Here is a 15447-nt window from a genome sequence, read left to right as displayed (position 1 = left end):
TCTGTTTGTATTTACTTTTTACACAGCGTCAAACACAACTAACTTTTTTGGAATCAGGGTCGTAGAACAAAACTCAGCGCGGGCCAAAGGAAGGCAGAGGAGGGCAAACTTTAGCCAATTCTATTTGATTTGGAGCCAATGACAACCCTGCTGGTTAACTTGTTTGTCTCCATGTCACCGTGTGTGTGTGCGTGTGTGTGCGTGTGCCAGCCAGACCAAACTTCTCTGCTCTGCCAGTAAAGGGCGTCTTACGGACTTTCACTTCATGTTCACATTTGAACTTCAGGAGCTTTTGGGAAGTGCTGATGACGACTCAGCACTTCTGGCCTCTTAGCTGCCTTGAGAAAGTTTTTTAAGATGCACATGCATATATACTCTGTGTGTGTGTGTGTGTGTGTGTGTGTGTGTGTGTGTGTGTGTCTGCTGGTGCAGGACAGTGTGTGTTAGCTCTTCTGTACAGCGATCCAACACACACATATCAACAACAAGCATGGGGACTGTGTGCTCCACATGTGTGTTTCTTGGCAATAACTTCGAGGGGGACTCGTTTTTCCTCAATATGAAATATTTATTTGAGTTAGGTCGAGTTGGAGAAGCTTCAGTTCCTTTTCTTCAGTTCCTGATAGGCTCGTTCATGGCACAGCGCGACTGACCAAAAACAACATTGAACGCACTAAACAAAAATCCTCACACCCACACAGCCGCTTGGAAGTTGTCTCACATGCGCCCGCAGTCACCTCGCTTTATTCGCTACGCCTGCGACGGCGTGGCACGGAGCAGGCACACACGCACAGACGCACTCTGTTACTCGGTTGGAAGTGTTGTGTGTAATAACAGAGCGTGGCTGCTATTGTGATCTGCTGCCCTCCTGTTTGTTTTCTGCTTTGAGGACAGAGAAAAGAGAATGGGCTGCGGGTCAAACAGCTCATTGGATGAAACTCTACGTCTGACACTGAGCAGAAACAGGCAGAGGAGGAAAACAAACGCACACGTTCCAGAGCACATGCGCGCGCGCGCACACACACACACACACACACACACACACACACACACACAGGTGCCTGCATACACACTCTTAATATGAATTATTCAGGGTTGTGATTGCGGCACAAAACCTGAAATGAATGAAATGAGTGTGTCCACAGAGAAAAGGAAAAACAGTTGGATTATGGTTCTATTAATGCTATTAAAGAATTACTCAGGAACAGCGGTGGCTTTAGGGATTATCAGGTTCATGTGACTCTACCTTGTATCCGGCGTGGGTCCTGCTCTTTGTGAGCGGTGTTGTGGAGCAGAGCTCGATGGCCTCGGGCTCGTGAAAGATCACCGTGGGCAAAGGCTCCTTCCTCAGCGTCAGCACATTTAGCTTGGTTTTCAGCATGGTCTGGAAGTGCTGATGGAGAAAAGAGACACACACACGCTGCGCTTTAGGCAAACTTGCAATCAGTGCCAGGCGACCACATGCCTATAGATTAACATTTGTAGTTCCCGTGTTGACACTGCTGGAGACTCGAAAAAGTGCAAGCTCCACATCATCAGCTTTTCAGTGTTCTCTGAGTGCTTTGAGTCCAGAAATATACGAGATAGATTTGTGGAAATGTGATGGTTAAGGGAACTGCTGCTTGGTGCTCTGCAAAGCTTTCACGAGCGGCACGTCACTGCAGCATCTCGTCCGCCTAATCCAACATGACGTTTGTGGTATTGTGAAATAGTGGCAGTGAGACCTCTTATGTTTTCAGTGCTAAAGAGCAGCCAGTCTGGGTCTGACAACCACCCACAGAGTCAACATCAGGACATTTCTCTCCTTTCGCATGCTGGTCTGTAAGCAGCACCGCCTCCGTCCATCTCCACGATGACGAGGAGAGGACGTGCCGGTGGACTGACAAGCAGATAGAGGTTAGCTAACGGGCAGTACAAATGACACTGATGTTAAACAGCCAATCACCAGCATTACTGACGATGCTACAAGAGTGCTGTATGTTTGTTGGCTCACTGACGCTGATGAGATTTACTCCTTAGGTATCAACAGAATTCAGCCGGTTCCATTAAAGCACTGAAGTTTGGTATCCAGCCCAAAGCATGGCAGTTTGACATTCAAGGTGCTATTCCAGATTTCCACACACACACACACACACACACACACACACACACACACACACACACAGAAAACAAAGCTCAGTGGTGAAAACTGGATATGAAGACTGGAAGCGAGATGGTGTGAGAGGTTTATTCTGCTTAAAGTGGAATGTGAGGAGCAGATGAAGGAGCTCTGCCCTCGCCGCCTCCGTCAAAACAAGGAGGAGAGCCGCCTGCTCTCATACTACAGTCCACGGCCAGTGCTTCCTGAGGCCGAGCAGAACCACATGGTGGATCTGGCCCTGTGGAATTTCTGGGCTTCCTCGACACAATCAAGATAAAACAGCTCGTGAAACGGCATGTTTGCTTGGCTGCGTGTCTGCAGCCGCCCTCCATTAAATATCATATGACGCTGGCAGTCGGTGAAAATCATTTCTTCTACATGGGCGAGAACCTTTGTGATGAAAATACCGCACCTGCAGGTGTTTTCAATCACATATTTTCAATATCTGTTGATTGGTCTGTCAATCTGCCACTTTGGTCCACACTGACATATCTCAACCACTGGACTGGTATGCACTTCTGTACAGATGTTCATGCTCCCCATAAGATGAATCTTGATGACTTTGGTGATGAAATGTCTCAAAAACCATTGGATGGATTGCCTTGAAATTTGCTTCACATGTCAATGTTCAGCTCAGGATGAATCATTGGTCATCCCCTGACTTTACGTCCAGCGCCATAATCAGGTCAGCATTTTCATTTGTCCAATACTTTGGACCAAATATCTGCAAAACTGTCATCAGCCTCTGCTGCACTTTGTTTTTAGTGCTATTAACAAGCTAAAGTGGTGAACAGGCTAAATATTATACCTGCTGAGAGTCAGCATGTTAGCATCGTCATTGTATGTTAGCATGCAGATGTTAGCATTCAGCTCAAAGCCTCACAGAGCTGCTCGCATGGCTGCAGACTGTTGTTCGGACGTGCATGTGATTCCCTTTATTTCTCATTGCTCACTTTATTTTTCACTCAGATAAAGAAATGGTAATACCACATACTGTAAGTCTCATGATATGTCTTTGTATGACTGCTGTTCTGTTATGGGTGGATTACTTTTACAAATGCCTCCATTCACTATTTCTTTCTCCGTCTCTCTTTGGCACTTCAAAGCCGTTTTCCATGTTGGACCTGCACAATGTTCCGTTTTTTTATGCAACAGATGGTCAACATTTACAGGCGATGAAAACAGTCAATCCTGCCAACACAGGCTCTCATCAATCTTCAGTGTTGGTTTCTTTGGTGAAGCAAAATCCTCAGTCAACTTCAAGACAGAGGTTTGGTGTCCAGTTTCTAAATTCAACACCGCTGCATCTAATATGCTACATAAACGCATCACACATATTCAATTTAACATTTTCATAACTATATTATGGATTTCCCAGCACTGGTGATTTGTGGTTTGCCTCGTCAGGGCCTGAGACACAATTACATCAATCTGTCACTTGGCTGCAAATCATAGTGTTTAAACTATCCTATATCACCACGACCCATTAACAATAATAGTATGAGTTATGCTCATAATGTTTTCAAATTGTATCCTGATCATCTCTGTCCTCACCTACAGCTTAAACAAATTAGATTTTGAGGTTCTGTTTGTCAAAAGTTCAAAAGATTCGTGAAATTGTGTATGCACAAATGGCATGATAAGCCTGACTTAGCGGCCTCCAGCTAACAGGTCTAATCCTACGATGACGCCTCTGGAGCAGGGACAGGACCACTGGAGCCACACGTGAACCTTCATGTTGAGAGGAGAATAAAGGAAAGAAGGGGAGGGGGGCTGTCAGGGAGGCAGAAGATAAGTCAAGAAAAAAACAAGGAGCAGATGAAGGAGAAAAGGAGAAAAAGCGTGGAGTTGTGAAAGTAAAGCCACATGTGTGTAAACGCTCGCTGACCTCTGCATCAGCACTTTACAGCTTCCTGACAGCGGCTCGCATTCCTGCGGTTGGCCCCGGTACGGACAGACAGGGAAGGGAGGGGGGCCGGGGGGGGGCCGTGGTGGACTCCCCGACTCCTCCACCCCCCACCAGGAGCAAAAGGCCTGAGCGAAGGGGCCGCTTGTGGAGTAATGCTGGAATTCTATTCATAATATTTTCACTGCATTTTGCTGTTTTTTATTTCTCAGGTCCCAACAGTCTCCTCATCGAGTGACTGCTGCTGATTCTATTTCTGACTTGAGCTCGGACCCGGGCAGGTTTTCTGTCTCCACCATCAGGGCAGTGTGGATTTGGTGGGTTTTCAGCTGGTTTCATACAAGGCTCTTGTCTACACTTCAGATCTAAATGCTAAACAATGGCTGCCGTCAGAAGAAAACCTCAAATCTCCAAATAATGGTCCTCTTTCAGGACTCTGAAAAACAACCTTGTTTAAACATTGACACTTGGGCAATTCGTCAGGGCCCTGATCTCCAGAAATATCATGTAAATGTTTGATTTTCGTGAAAACCAATACATTTTAGTGAAGACTCTGTCGAACGTTTATAACTGATTCACCCTCTCAAATGAATTTTGATGTCAGACAAAAATGCTCTGCTTTCAGCGGAGCTATAACTCAAGTACTCAGTGTCATGGCAAGTCCTCCACACCGTACCCCAGTGCTCTCTGCATCCTATCTGCATCCTTGGATGAATTTAATAGCTTCACTGTGGCATGTTTCTGGAAGGTAACCCACATTTACCGTAACTGCCAAGAATTTCCTTGTCAGTGTCGATTTCTTTTATACCCGAGTCAATGAAGCACGTGACTTCTCCTCCAAACCAAGCTCCCCCTGTTTTGATGGATTCAGGAGGAACATTTCAAAAACATCACTGAGGTGAATTTTCCTCAGTGCAGCTGCTAATTATTCCATTACAGAGGCTGAGCAGCTACGGCAGCGATACTCATCTTATGGCCCGAGGGCCAATCTGGCCTGCCACAGGGTGCTGGGCAGCCTGCTTGATTCAGAATGGGAATTTTTTGGTTTATTTATACCAATTAGTCCTGGCTCATCATTCTGTATGATGGGATAAATTAGGCTGTTAGTAACGGAGAGAAGGCTGATCTGTGCGCTGATGGCCTTTCAGGCTGTGCAGCAGGATCCGACGATGAGCTATGCAGGGAAAAACAACTATAACTGAAGAGTGACCCAGAAGTGTGGATAATTCTGATCCCACCAATGCGTATTTCACACTAAAAGAGCTCGAATGTGCTATTCATTCTGTGCCTGGAACAGTTTACAACCCCGATTCGAACAAAGCTGGGACACTGTGTGAAACATAAATAAAACAGGATGTGATAATGTGTGAATCCTTTTTGACATACATTCAATTGAAAACAGCACAAAGACAATACATTTAACGTTTGACTCCATCAGCTTCATTGATTTTTGTAAATATGTTTATTCTAATCTATTTGATGCAGCAACATGTTTCAAACAAGTTTTGACAGGAGCAACTAAAGACTGGGAAAGATGTGGAATGCTCCAAAAACACCTGTTTGGAACATTCCACAGGTGAACAGTCCAACAGTTCAAGATCAACGTTTCTCAATGCATAATTTGGGGATTTCACCATCAATAATCCATAATATCATGAAAAGCTTCTGAAAATCCGGACAAATCTCTGCTCATAAGGTGCAAGTCCGAAAACCAACATGCATGCCAACAACCTTTGATCCCTCAGGCAGCACTGACACGATTGCATAAAGGATATTACTGCACGGACTAATGGAAGTTCAGACTCCACCGCGCAAAGCGAAAGCCGCATATCAACAACATCCAGAAAGGCTGCCGACGTCTCAGGACCCGAGCTCATCTCAGACGGACTGACTCAAAGCGGAGAAGCGTGCTGTGGTCTGACGAGTCCACACTACAGATCGTTTTTGGAAATCATGGGTTCCATGTTTATGAATCATGCCAACACATCACACAAAAGTGGCCCCCGGGCAAAGCAAGCTGAGCATCTCCGCTCTGCAGAGTATTCATACATTACTATACAGGGCCAAGACACAGTGCATTTTGAAGAGGTTCGGTTACACTGAAAAAACATGTCAGGCTCATCTGGGATTCAGATTTCCAACAATTCCAACATGTAAAGAGAAAAGGAGTCCATGCATTTGTTACATCCAATGATTATTTTGATTATATGACCACGAGACTTCTTCAGTAGCACCTTTCTATCATTCTGATGATGACGCTATCCTAAGTTTTATTACTACCTCTCTTTGTGTGTTTAGACTTGCTGTAAATCCAATCAGACTATCTGATCACTTGTAAGCCAGTTATGACACTCACTGTCATAACATTTAAGGTCTACATACTTAGCAGCATGACTGTGAAGCTAAAAGCATCAACACTGACTCACCGCCGTCCGTACCCGTGTGATTAACATGTATTTATAGTGCAAAGAAGTTACAATAAAAAGGAACTTGGCTGAACATTAGCAGAACTCCTACTCCCTGGGATTTTCACCACAATTCAGCCATTTATGTTTTATGGATTTCAAGGCCCATATAATATATATATAAAATCACTACATAAACTTTATCCCACAATATTTTATACAGACCGACGGAGAGAAGAACTAATATTTAAAATACAGTGGACGGTCAAGGTCACACAGGCCCCGTGCTGTCCAAGTATGTCTCTGGTTACTACTAGAAGTTTCATCAATATGTCCACTTTTCCAAGAGTCTCTACCATTAAATAATGAATTCTACATTTAAAAATATGTAAATCTCAGAAAATACTTGAACAATCACATCGACCAGAAGTCAAGCAGACAGGCTTTGGAGAGCGTCTTGGTGCAGTTTGCCTCCTGCAGTGATGATCTTAACAGGTCACACATGGTAAGTTTTAAACTTCTGGCCCCCTCAGGGAGCATTCTTACAGGAAAGAGGCTCTCAGGTCAATCTGATGGTTAAGACGCTGCCTTAAAACAGAGCTCTGCCACTCCTACTGACACACACAAATGTAGGTTATAGGCATGTGATCATGAGAAAACAGCAGGAAGCAGCTGGAAAAATTAAAAAAAAAAAAGAAAAATGAATACACCTATGATTCACAAATGGCCACTGGATCATCCTCAAAACATGGTTCTACATGTAAAGTATGGTTAAGAGCTTAACACAGACCTCAGCAGTTTGTCAGCATTAGCCGGCCTCAGACACATCTGCATACACCAACCCGACACACATGTACCCGCCTCAAAGATGAAAGAGCGTGTAGAGTTCTGTAGCAGATGTTGTCGGTCTGTCGGCGGCTGGCTGGCAGAGAGCGAGACAGGGGGACATCACTGTCTGTTATCAGGTCATCTGTTCTGCATCTCGTCTTCTCAGCTTCAGAGGAAGAAGACTCAGCAGCATTCAAGAGAAGACTCAGTCAGAATGGCATCGTTAGGAGGTTGGGTTAGCCACCGGGTTAATAAATACAACTGGTGACACGTGCGATCGGCGTCGCCCCGACCACCACAGCGTGGTTGGTCTGCATGATCAGGACGGCAGCCGTGATGGTTAGCGTGGAGCAGAGCTTGAAAAGACGCCAGAATCTCTTGATCTGTCTCAAAGATAAGATGGGACAACCTGCCTCTGGAGGGAAACGAAGAAAGTTCAGCTTACTTTTAGTATTATTCATCAAAATGAAGTATGTGTATAGAAAACATCTGCAAAGCCAATTTGACTTGAAATATTCTGGAAGCTTCATTTACATCCAGCAGTCTGTGCCTTTTACTGGCGCATGGCCACGTTTCTCGGCCACCTGTTGATCAGTGGATTAACCAGAAAAAACTGGCGGACACGTGCATCCGGTCACCCATCCGCTCGTGTGTCCTTGCGAGCGTGCACTGGACAAAAACCAAACAGGGACACGGTCATAAGAACGTTGTCCAGACACGCTGCTAGTGGCCTAAAACTCCACGGCGAGCCTTTAAAGTAGGAGCTAAACATTTTGCTTCCAAAACAACAGACATCAAACCGACGTCACCACATCCCACAGAGAGATGGTTTGTGAACGGTTGAGTAGAATCATTCTGCTCTTCTGTCGGGACATTTGCCAGCGAGTAAACAGCACGCCGGCTCCAGTTACACATCCAATGAGCTGCTGGTGAGTTTGCTCCTCAAAACATGGCCAGCTCACCCAGCAAACCTTCTCTTTCCAAACAATGTCTTCACTTTGAAGACTGACAAACCTGACATCAGTCTGGGCTGGAGACCAGCCCTTGAACACATCATTCCCTCTGTCAGCTCGCTGAAGGAATATGCTGGTGTCTGCAGGTGGAGGAGGAGGAGGAGGAGGAGGAGGAGGAGGAGGAGGAGGTGCACCCAGCATGCCATGGCTGTTACTTCCACCACCCCAAGTAGGATGCACCCCTCCAGTTCATGCATGGTAAGGATCAGGCAGACTTCCAAAGCTGTTCCTCTATGTGTTTACAGCCTCCCCCTCTGATCCTGGGACAGTTTACGAGAGGAAATATGTCTGAATGGGCTCAACCCAGAGTGGACTGTGGGAGGTCCTCAGGCAGAGGAAAACCTGTTTTTCTCAACCATGATTGGAGCACCGGGGCATGCAGGAGGGAGCAGGCCAGTGATCAGATGTTCTGATTGGTGGGTTACTTCTGCAGGAGGAAGTGGGTATTAAAGTACCCAAACCTCAAGAAGCTGGGGGTGGCAATCTCTGGCTGACAGTAAAAACATCAACAACTCTTTGACGTAAACAATGAACCCACAGCGACATCTGAAACAGTCTAAACAGAGCCGGGGCAAAGGGAGAAGACCTGCTAATGACAAAAAACACACGACCCACCGAGAAGAACTTAAATGTGTTCCATTATCCACCTACTGCCAGGTACAAGACAGTGAGGAGGATGTCCAGAGTCTGCACTCATCATTAAGTAAAGGAGCCTACTTTCATTTCCAACAATTTCACTGAGGGTTTAATGATCTGTCAGCCCTTCATCCGTCACAGGCCGTCGCAGACAGCACTAACCGGCTTTTGGCAAGTCCTGCGTCCAATTCAGAACTTTAAATTACATGTGGGTCCATTCATGCTGCACCTCAGACACTGTGAGCAGATTATCCTTCGAAAGTATTCACAAATTGTCCAAGTCTAACAGAAGAAACGAGGAAAATTTGTTCAAATATGTGCAGGGTTTTTGAGTATGATGATTTCTCTCATTAGTTATAAACCCACAACCTACTGCGAGCTGGATAAACCATCAATCAACCAGCTCGTGTAACGTTCAGGTCCAAATGACACATTTCTTGTAATTTGAATGATGTGAGCTTCTGTAACCACCCTGACCAAAACTCAAGAACTGGCCCAGCTTAGACACACATTTCCATCCCATATCTTTCACAGTCAAGAGCTTCAGGCCGGTCTCATAAAACTGTTACAGGTGATCATTATGTCGAGAATTGGGTTTAAAAATTCTGATTATTGGCTTTTCTGCTTCGATCTTTCAAGAGAGAATCGAGATGCTTCTGGGAATCAATCTCCTGCCCGTCTCCATACAGAAAAAAAACCTAAACGATACAGCTGAGACGGATCCGTTTCGACCAATGGAAAGAATACGACTCTCCGTCACATGCAAATCCTTGAAAAATGATAACTTCCGCAAAGAGGAGATTATGCCCATTCATCAAATATGAAGAGCCAAACCAGGCAGCTAAGAGCCATTTGTTCACAAGAAGCACAAAAAAAAGAGGAAAAAAAAAAAAACGTGTCAAGTGAACCATGGGAATTTTGTGCCAGTCGGCTCGTGGATTCCTTTTGCCACCGAGACCACAGTCTCAACTACATAGCTGTGGCCACCAGGCAACCTCAGCCAGACAAAGAGACAGACAGACAGACCAGGACACAGACGTAGAAACAAATAAAGGCAGGCGGAGATGGCCACGGTGAGAAGAAGAGATGCACAGGCAGTGGCTGGTTCTCACCGTGTTTGACCTCAGTCAGCTATTTCCGCACGCTCGTGTCCACATCTTTTTACGTGCCCAGCCCTGTTTGTCAGTGTCACACACATTAACGTGTCAAAAGTGGAAACCATGGCCAAAGAAAGAGCTGCTGACGGAGGAAAAAAACATGTTTGGTCGCCCTACGGACACTCAAAAAGGAAGCATGTTATTGCGTGTGTATATGCGTGCTTAACCTGCCTGCCAACTTGCATATGCGTGTGTGCGTGTGTGCATTTGTGCCCAGACCACTGCATATTGTGCAATCTGTCGTTGAACTAACGTGGCCCTCGACTGGGGAGGAAGGGCCCCCGAAACTGTTGGAGGCATGTGGTCAGCGAGAGCTAGGAGGGATGGGGAAACGGACAGAGAGAGAAAGACAGACGGAGGGAGAGAAAAACAGAGAGGCACGAATGCAGCACCAACACACAGCGTCGCAACACACACACACACACACACACACACACACACACACACACACACACACACACTTTGGTTCCAAAACACTTCTGATTGCCATCAGAAAAAGCGGCTCGCCACTGGTTGGTGAGGCGACCTGCATCTCCTCCACCTCCATCTATCTCTTTTTCTCCCTCCTCTTCCTGCCCGAGCGTGAGACAAAAATGCAGCAAGACATCAGGTGTTGCTATGGCAACAGAAGACAGCACAAGCGAGAATAACATGGACGGATGCCACCGTGAATGAAAACAACAAAAAAAACCCGAAGATAATAACCACGAGTACATTCTAGATAAGATACCTGCCGTCTCATTATGCCCGACTGAAGGACACGGGTCTGAAGGAGCAGACATGGCTGCCGCTCGCTGTCACTTTAAACTATAACGTTTTATTTACAGATTCAAACAATCCTGGGAGTCCATGTGGCCACGGTCCAGCTAGTTATTCATAAGGGTTTCTGCAACCCAGGCAGACTTTGTTGATCCAAGCTCTCCTCCACGGTCATTCATCAACTTAAATCTTGTGTGTCAGAGTTTAGATGTGGACAGCAGAAACATGTTAAACTCCTTATCAACTCTGGGCCACAGCTGGAGTCCAGGAGGTAAGCTGCTGTGAGCCAAGAGACGCTTATCAGATTCCTTCAAATCTACCTTTTTTCCCTCCAGCAACTATGGCACTTCCATATCCTACATCTCCCACAATGCAGCACAATCTTCCATTTGACCCAGCCTGCCTGGTAATGCTGAGTTCGTGTCATGTTGTCTGGACGGGAGCGCTTCAGGTGCTCACGGCATCTGAGCATTTACATCGCAACTCAAGACTTTCATACTAAGAAGCTCTTAATTGGACATATCAGAGTTTTCAGAAAAGTCTGAGTATACCACCTCATAATTACCGCTTGGATGTTGACGTGAACACTATTTGCAAGTCGGAATCTTATAATTACGGTGGCTTCAACATGACATTAACTCGTCTTTCTAGCGCCATGGCCTCAGTTTGTAAAGCAGGCTTCCTGTAGGACAGTCTCCAAGGCCAAGCTGAGACAACCCTGATCTCAGAGGTTAGAAAGCTCCCTTCAGGGACGACTGTCAGCTGCACTCCCCATGAGTCGCAAACTGATCGTCAAATGTTCAATCAGCGCGGTGCCACTTTAAAGTTTGGCACACTGCAAAAGTTTCTGACTTTGAATCCAAATGTTTCCCATTTGTAACAGCAGCAAAGTCATATCTGTTCATTCACAGAAAGAGGATGTCAGAGGAATCAACACAGCACTGATGAAGGGCTGGATAAGTTGACATTCGCTAACATGACATCCCAGATCTCACTCAGTTTCGAGCACCATCGAGGGAGTGCTGGACTGAAGAATTGAGGTTTTGACTCAAGACACACTAATGAAGTAAACCCATTACTCTCTGCTGTGATGGACAGATGACAACCTTGCACCACAGGGCTGCTCATGTGGCCATTTTTCTTTAATGTCCTTCCTCACACGCGCTATCCAAATGCCCTTAAAGTGAGACATGTGGTGGCTTTGAGACACTTGTTGAGCCTGACACTCTGAGTTCATGCAAAAATCACAGCGCACTTTTCAATTCACCTCCATCGGTCCCAGCTCCATGTGCCAGGCGACACGTGAGCGGGCACCACCACGCACAGCTTCGGGTGTTTAAATGAAGCGAAGGGTCGGGGGGTTGGTGGTGGGGTCGTGCAGATGCGTGTTTACAGGATCATTTTACAGCGGCCCCTAACCCCACATCTAAACACCGGAACTCTCGGTTTTAATAATTCGTGATTCCATCTTCTTGACGCCTGGGCAGAAGAGGGGATTGTGCAAGTTCACTTGGCAGGCAGTCTGCAGGCCGACATCTGGAGAGCATTACGTCTGCAGGAGACGTGAAGCCAGGCTCGGTGCGCGGCTTGCCCCTGGATATCAAACTACGTGTCATTAACAGGGAGGCGGGTTTTTTTTCGACTTCTTAACAGGTCACAGGCGGCAGGTTGCGAACCAGAGTCTGCTGATTTGTGTTAGCGATTTCACACAATAATGGAGAGGGAAAGCATCCTGATGTGACAACATGAAGGGAAAATAAGAGTGACAACAGGAGGGGAGGCCTGCAGTTGCAGTCAGTAGGTTAGTGTGGAGACAGTGTTGGGTGAGAGAGGCCTGTGGGCCAAAATAGCCATTTTAAACGCAGCTGGGACATGCGTGTCTTTGCCTTTTTACGAAAATATCCAGCGGTGCATGAACACAGGAATGCAGCGGAGGTACAGTGTGTTGCTCTGTCCTCCCGGCTTGCGTAACGTGAATAGGTGCGTTTAAACGCATCACCAACAGGGACTCGTTTAGACACAGAGCCATTAGCTAAAGAAAAGATGGTTTGGATACCCAGAACTAGCTGCTAACATTTCAAAGACGACGAGCAGCATCCAAGCGAAAGACAGTGCTCACAAAACATCTGTAGCTGCTCAGAAACCGTAGCAAGTCGCTCCAGGCTGGAGCCATGCAGAGCACGGCGGGCTCCAGCGACCGTTCGCACGGCTCAAGCGTTTATTTACCGCTGCCCTGTCGACGAGAAGCGCCTCACACGCACCCGCATCTTACCTGCAGTCGCTCCGACGCGGGTTGCCACATATTAGCAGAATGAACTGTTCTCCGTCTTTACTACAGCTTGTTCTCTTTTCGTGGTCCGGCTCACATCTGTTCGCTTTCACGGCTTGCCTCTCTGTCCTCCTTCAGTCCGGACTGCTCGGTAATGAAGGATGTGTTGCTCCGCCTGGCTGTAGTTGTCGGACTGGCCAGCAGGTGGAGGTACCTGCGCTCTGTGGCTGCTCGGCTCCTCGTGCTGCGTTCAGGTGCTTTAGGAAATCGAGGTTTCACCCAGACTGACAACGTGTTTTAAATCCAGACAGAAACTTGCTTGTGTAACTATGCTAATGGAATATTGTTTAGATGTTGTGGGGAATTCTAAAATTGTTTTATTTAAAGTTTCAGCATCATGACAGGGTGGACGAGTTAAGCTGGACCATATCGCACAAGTTATTATTTAAAGGTCCAGTGTGAAGGATTTAAGCGGATCTGTTGGCAGACATGTAACATAGTATTCAGAATTATATTTTCAACGTACAGTCACCTGAAGAATGAGAGAGAATGAGGTGTTTATTTCTGCAGAGGGAGCAGGTCCTCTTCCATGGGAGGGGGCAGGTCCTCTTCCATGGAGTCCACCACGTTGTACTGCCATGTTTCTACAGTACCTTGGACCAACCAAACCCTGGGTCTGAAGAGGGCCTTTTGCATTTTAGCAGTCGCCATAAGTGCTACATGCTTGGATTGGGATAGCCCTTGATATCCAGTTGGTTACAATCTGCAGCCTCATCCTTCAGTGCCACTAAATCCTACACACTGGTGCTTTACTTATGAAATGACTCATCTTAAAGCTACACTAATCAATATTCTTTCATTAACAATGGCTACATTTCTATATATGATGTGATAGAGTCCATTTAGCATCTTTCAACTAATTGTGTTTGGTTTTATGGCCTGCAGCTTCACCAATACTTCACTCTCATTGCTCTCATTAACGCAGTTTTCAGCACCAGGCAGCTATTTCTGGCAAAATGCTCTGTAAAAACAAACTGGCCAACACCAAATGACACACACATTAGCAACTTGTTGGTGGAGTCATTGGAGAGGACAGTGAAGTGAATATTGGATTTGCTGTGAGTCCTGAAACAGATCCCATGCACCCCATCACAGTGTAGAGTCCAGATGAATGCTTATGTTAATTACTGCTTTAAGTGCATTCATAGTTGGTTGAAATTCCTTTTACAGGATCCATCCTGACATATTTTTAAGAACCTGACACAACTCTGGCTACAATGGCTGAAAATGAGCTGCTAAAACAATTCACCAGCTAAGTCTGCTATTGATAATTTCAGATAAAAACAAGTACCCAGTTTTCATATTTTTTTTAATGTAAAATCAACATAAACTGCATAATTAAAGGCACCCGCAGTGATATTTAGCACCATTATAGGAGGACTTCAAAGCCTCATCCAGACCAGAGTGGCCAGTGTGTGCAGGAATGCAGTTAAAATGGAAATGATTGTATAAAAACCAAACATAAATGGCATGGCATTATTTCAGAGGGTAGTGGCAATAAAAACTTGGTTAGTTTAAAATCCTCTATTCTCATAATTCCCAAGTTTTACAAAGGCATCTAAGGACAAAGTCTATGGTGAGCTGCTGCAGTCATGCCCACACATTCTGATCTGCTTAAGCTTCTCAAAAACAAGCTGAAAACAAAAAACATTCTGTCCTTCTCAGAGTTTGTTTGAATTGAGATTGGTTTGGTCTGACCTTGTTATTCTAAGCGTGAAGTCAGGGAATCCACTGAAGCGTCATCCATTATTTTGTGGAAAATACTGAATTAATCTTACTGCTGTCAACTTCAGCACATATTTTAACCACTGAGTTTTGTAATGAAACCACACAAGTGCTTGTTGCCCAGTTGGAGGTGGAGGCCTTGAAAGAGACTGAGAATCTCTCATAACAGACAATGTGTTTTGGGACATGTGGCAAACCAAACAGTCAATACTCTGACCCTCCAGGGCTTTCAGGGGGCAAAGGTCAAGCACAAGGCCTCCAAAGCAGACCATAAGCAAAGGTGAGAGCCATCGGTGACATCTGGTGCTCCTGCAATGTGTGCGTATGTGCGTTTGCACACACACATAATATATGTAGGTGTGTTGAGCGACATGACTCCGCAGTCACAGTCTGTATTTAGAGATGTTTACATGGGGAACATCTGGATAAAGCCTGAGGTCACTGAGGGTGTTCACATTACCAACACTCCATAAAAGGTCTTTCCCACGGCTTACGGTTCAGCCTGCTGGATGTGACCTTGGGACATTGCAGAAAAACAGACGCTGTCAA

The 15447-nt window shown here is 45.8% G+C and overlaps 1 protein-coding gene across 1 annotated transcript in view; it reads right to left on the bottom strand.

The window, feature by feature from the left end:
* The window catches only part of pid1 (phosphotyrosine interaction domain containing 1), a 30026-nt gene extending 16718 nt beyond the window's left edge, over nt 1-13308 (bottom strand). Inside the window, exons 1-2 of the mRNA XM_076735094.1 lie at nt 13117-13308; nt 1247-1393 (exon numbers count right to left, since the gene is read on the bottom strand). Of these exons, the coding sequence (XP_076591209.1) occupies nt 1247-1393; nt 13117-13146 (177 nt within the window). The 5' untranslated portion in view covers nt 13147-13308. The remainder of the gene's footprint in view (nt 1-1246; nt 1394-13116) is intronic.
* Between the last annotated feature and the right edge of the window lie 2139 nt (nt 13309-15447).

Source organism: Chaetodon auriga, chromosome 7 (genome assembly GCF_051107435.1).
Source record: "Chaetodon auriga isolate fChaAug3 chromosome 7, fChaAug3.hap1, whole genome shotgun sequence".
Lineage (NCBI taxonomy): Eukaryota > Metazoa > Chordata > Actinopteri > Chaetodontiformes > Chaetodontidae > Chaetodon > Chaetodon auriga.
Note: the sequence above shows the minus strand (reverse complement) of the source record. Positions and strands in the feature narration are given on the sequence as shown.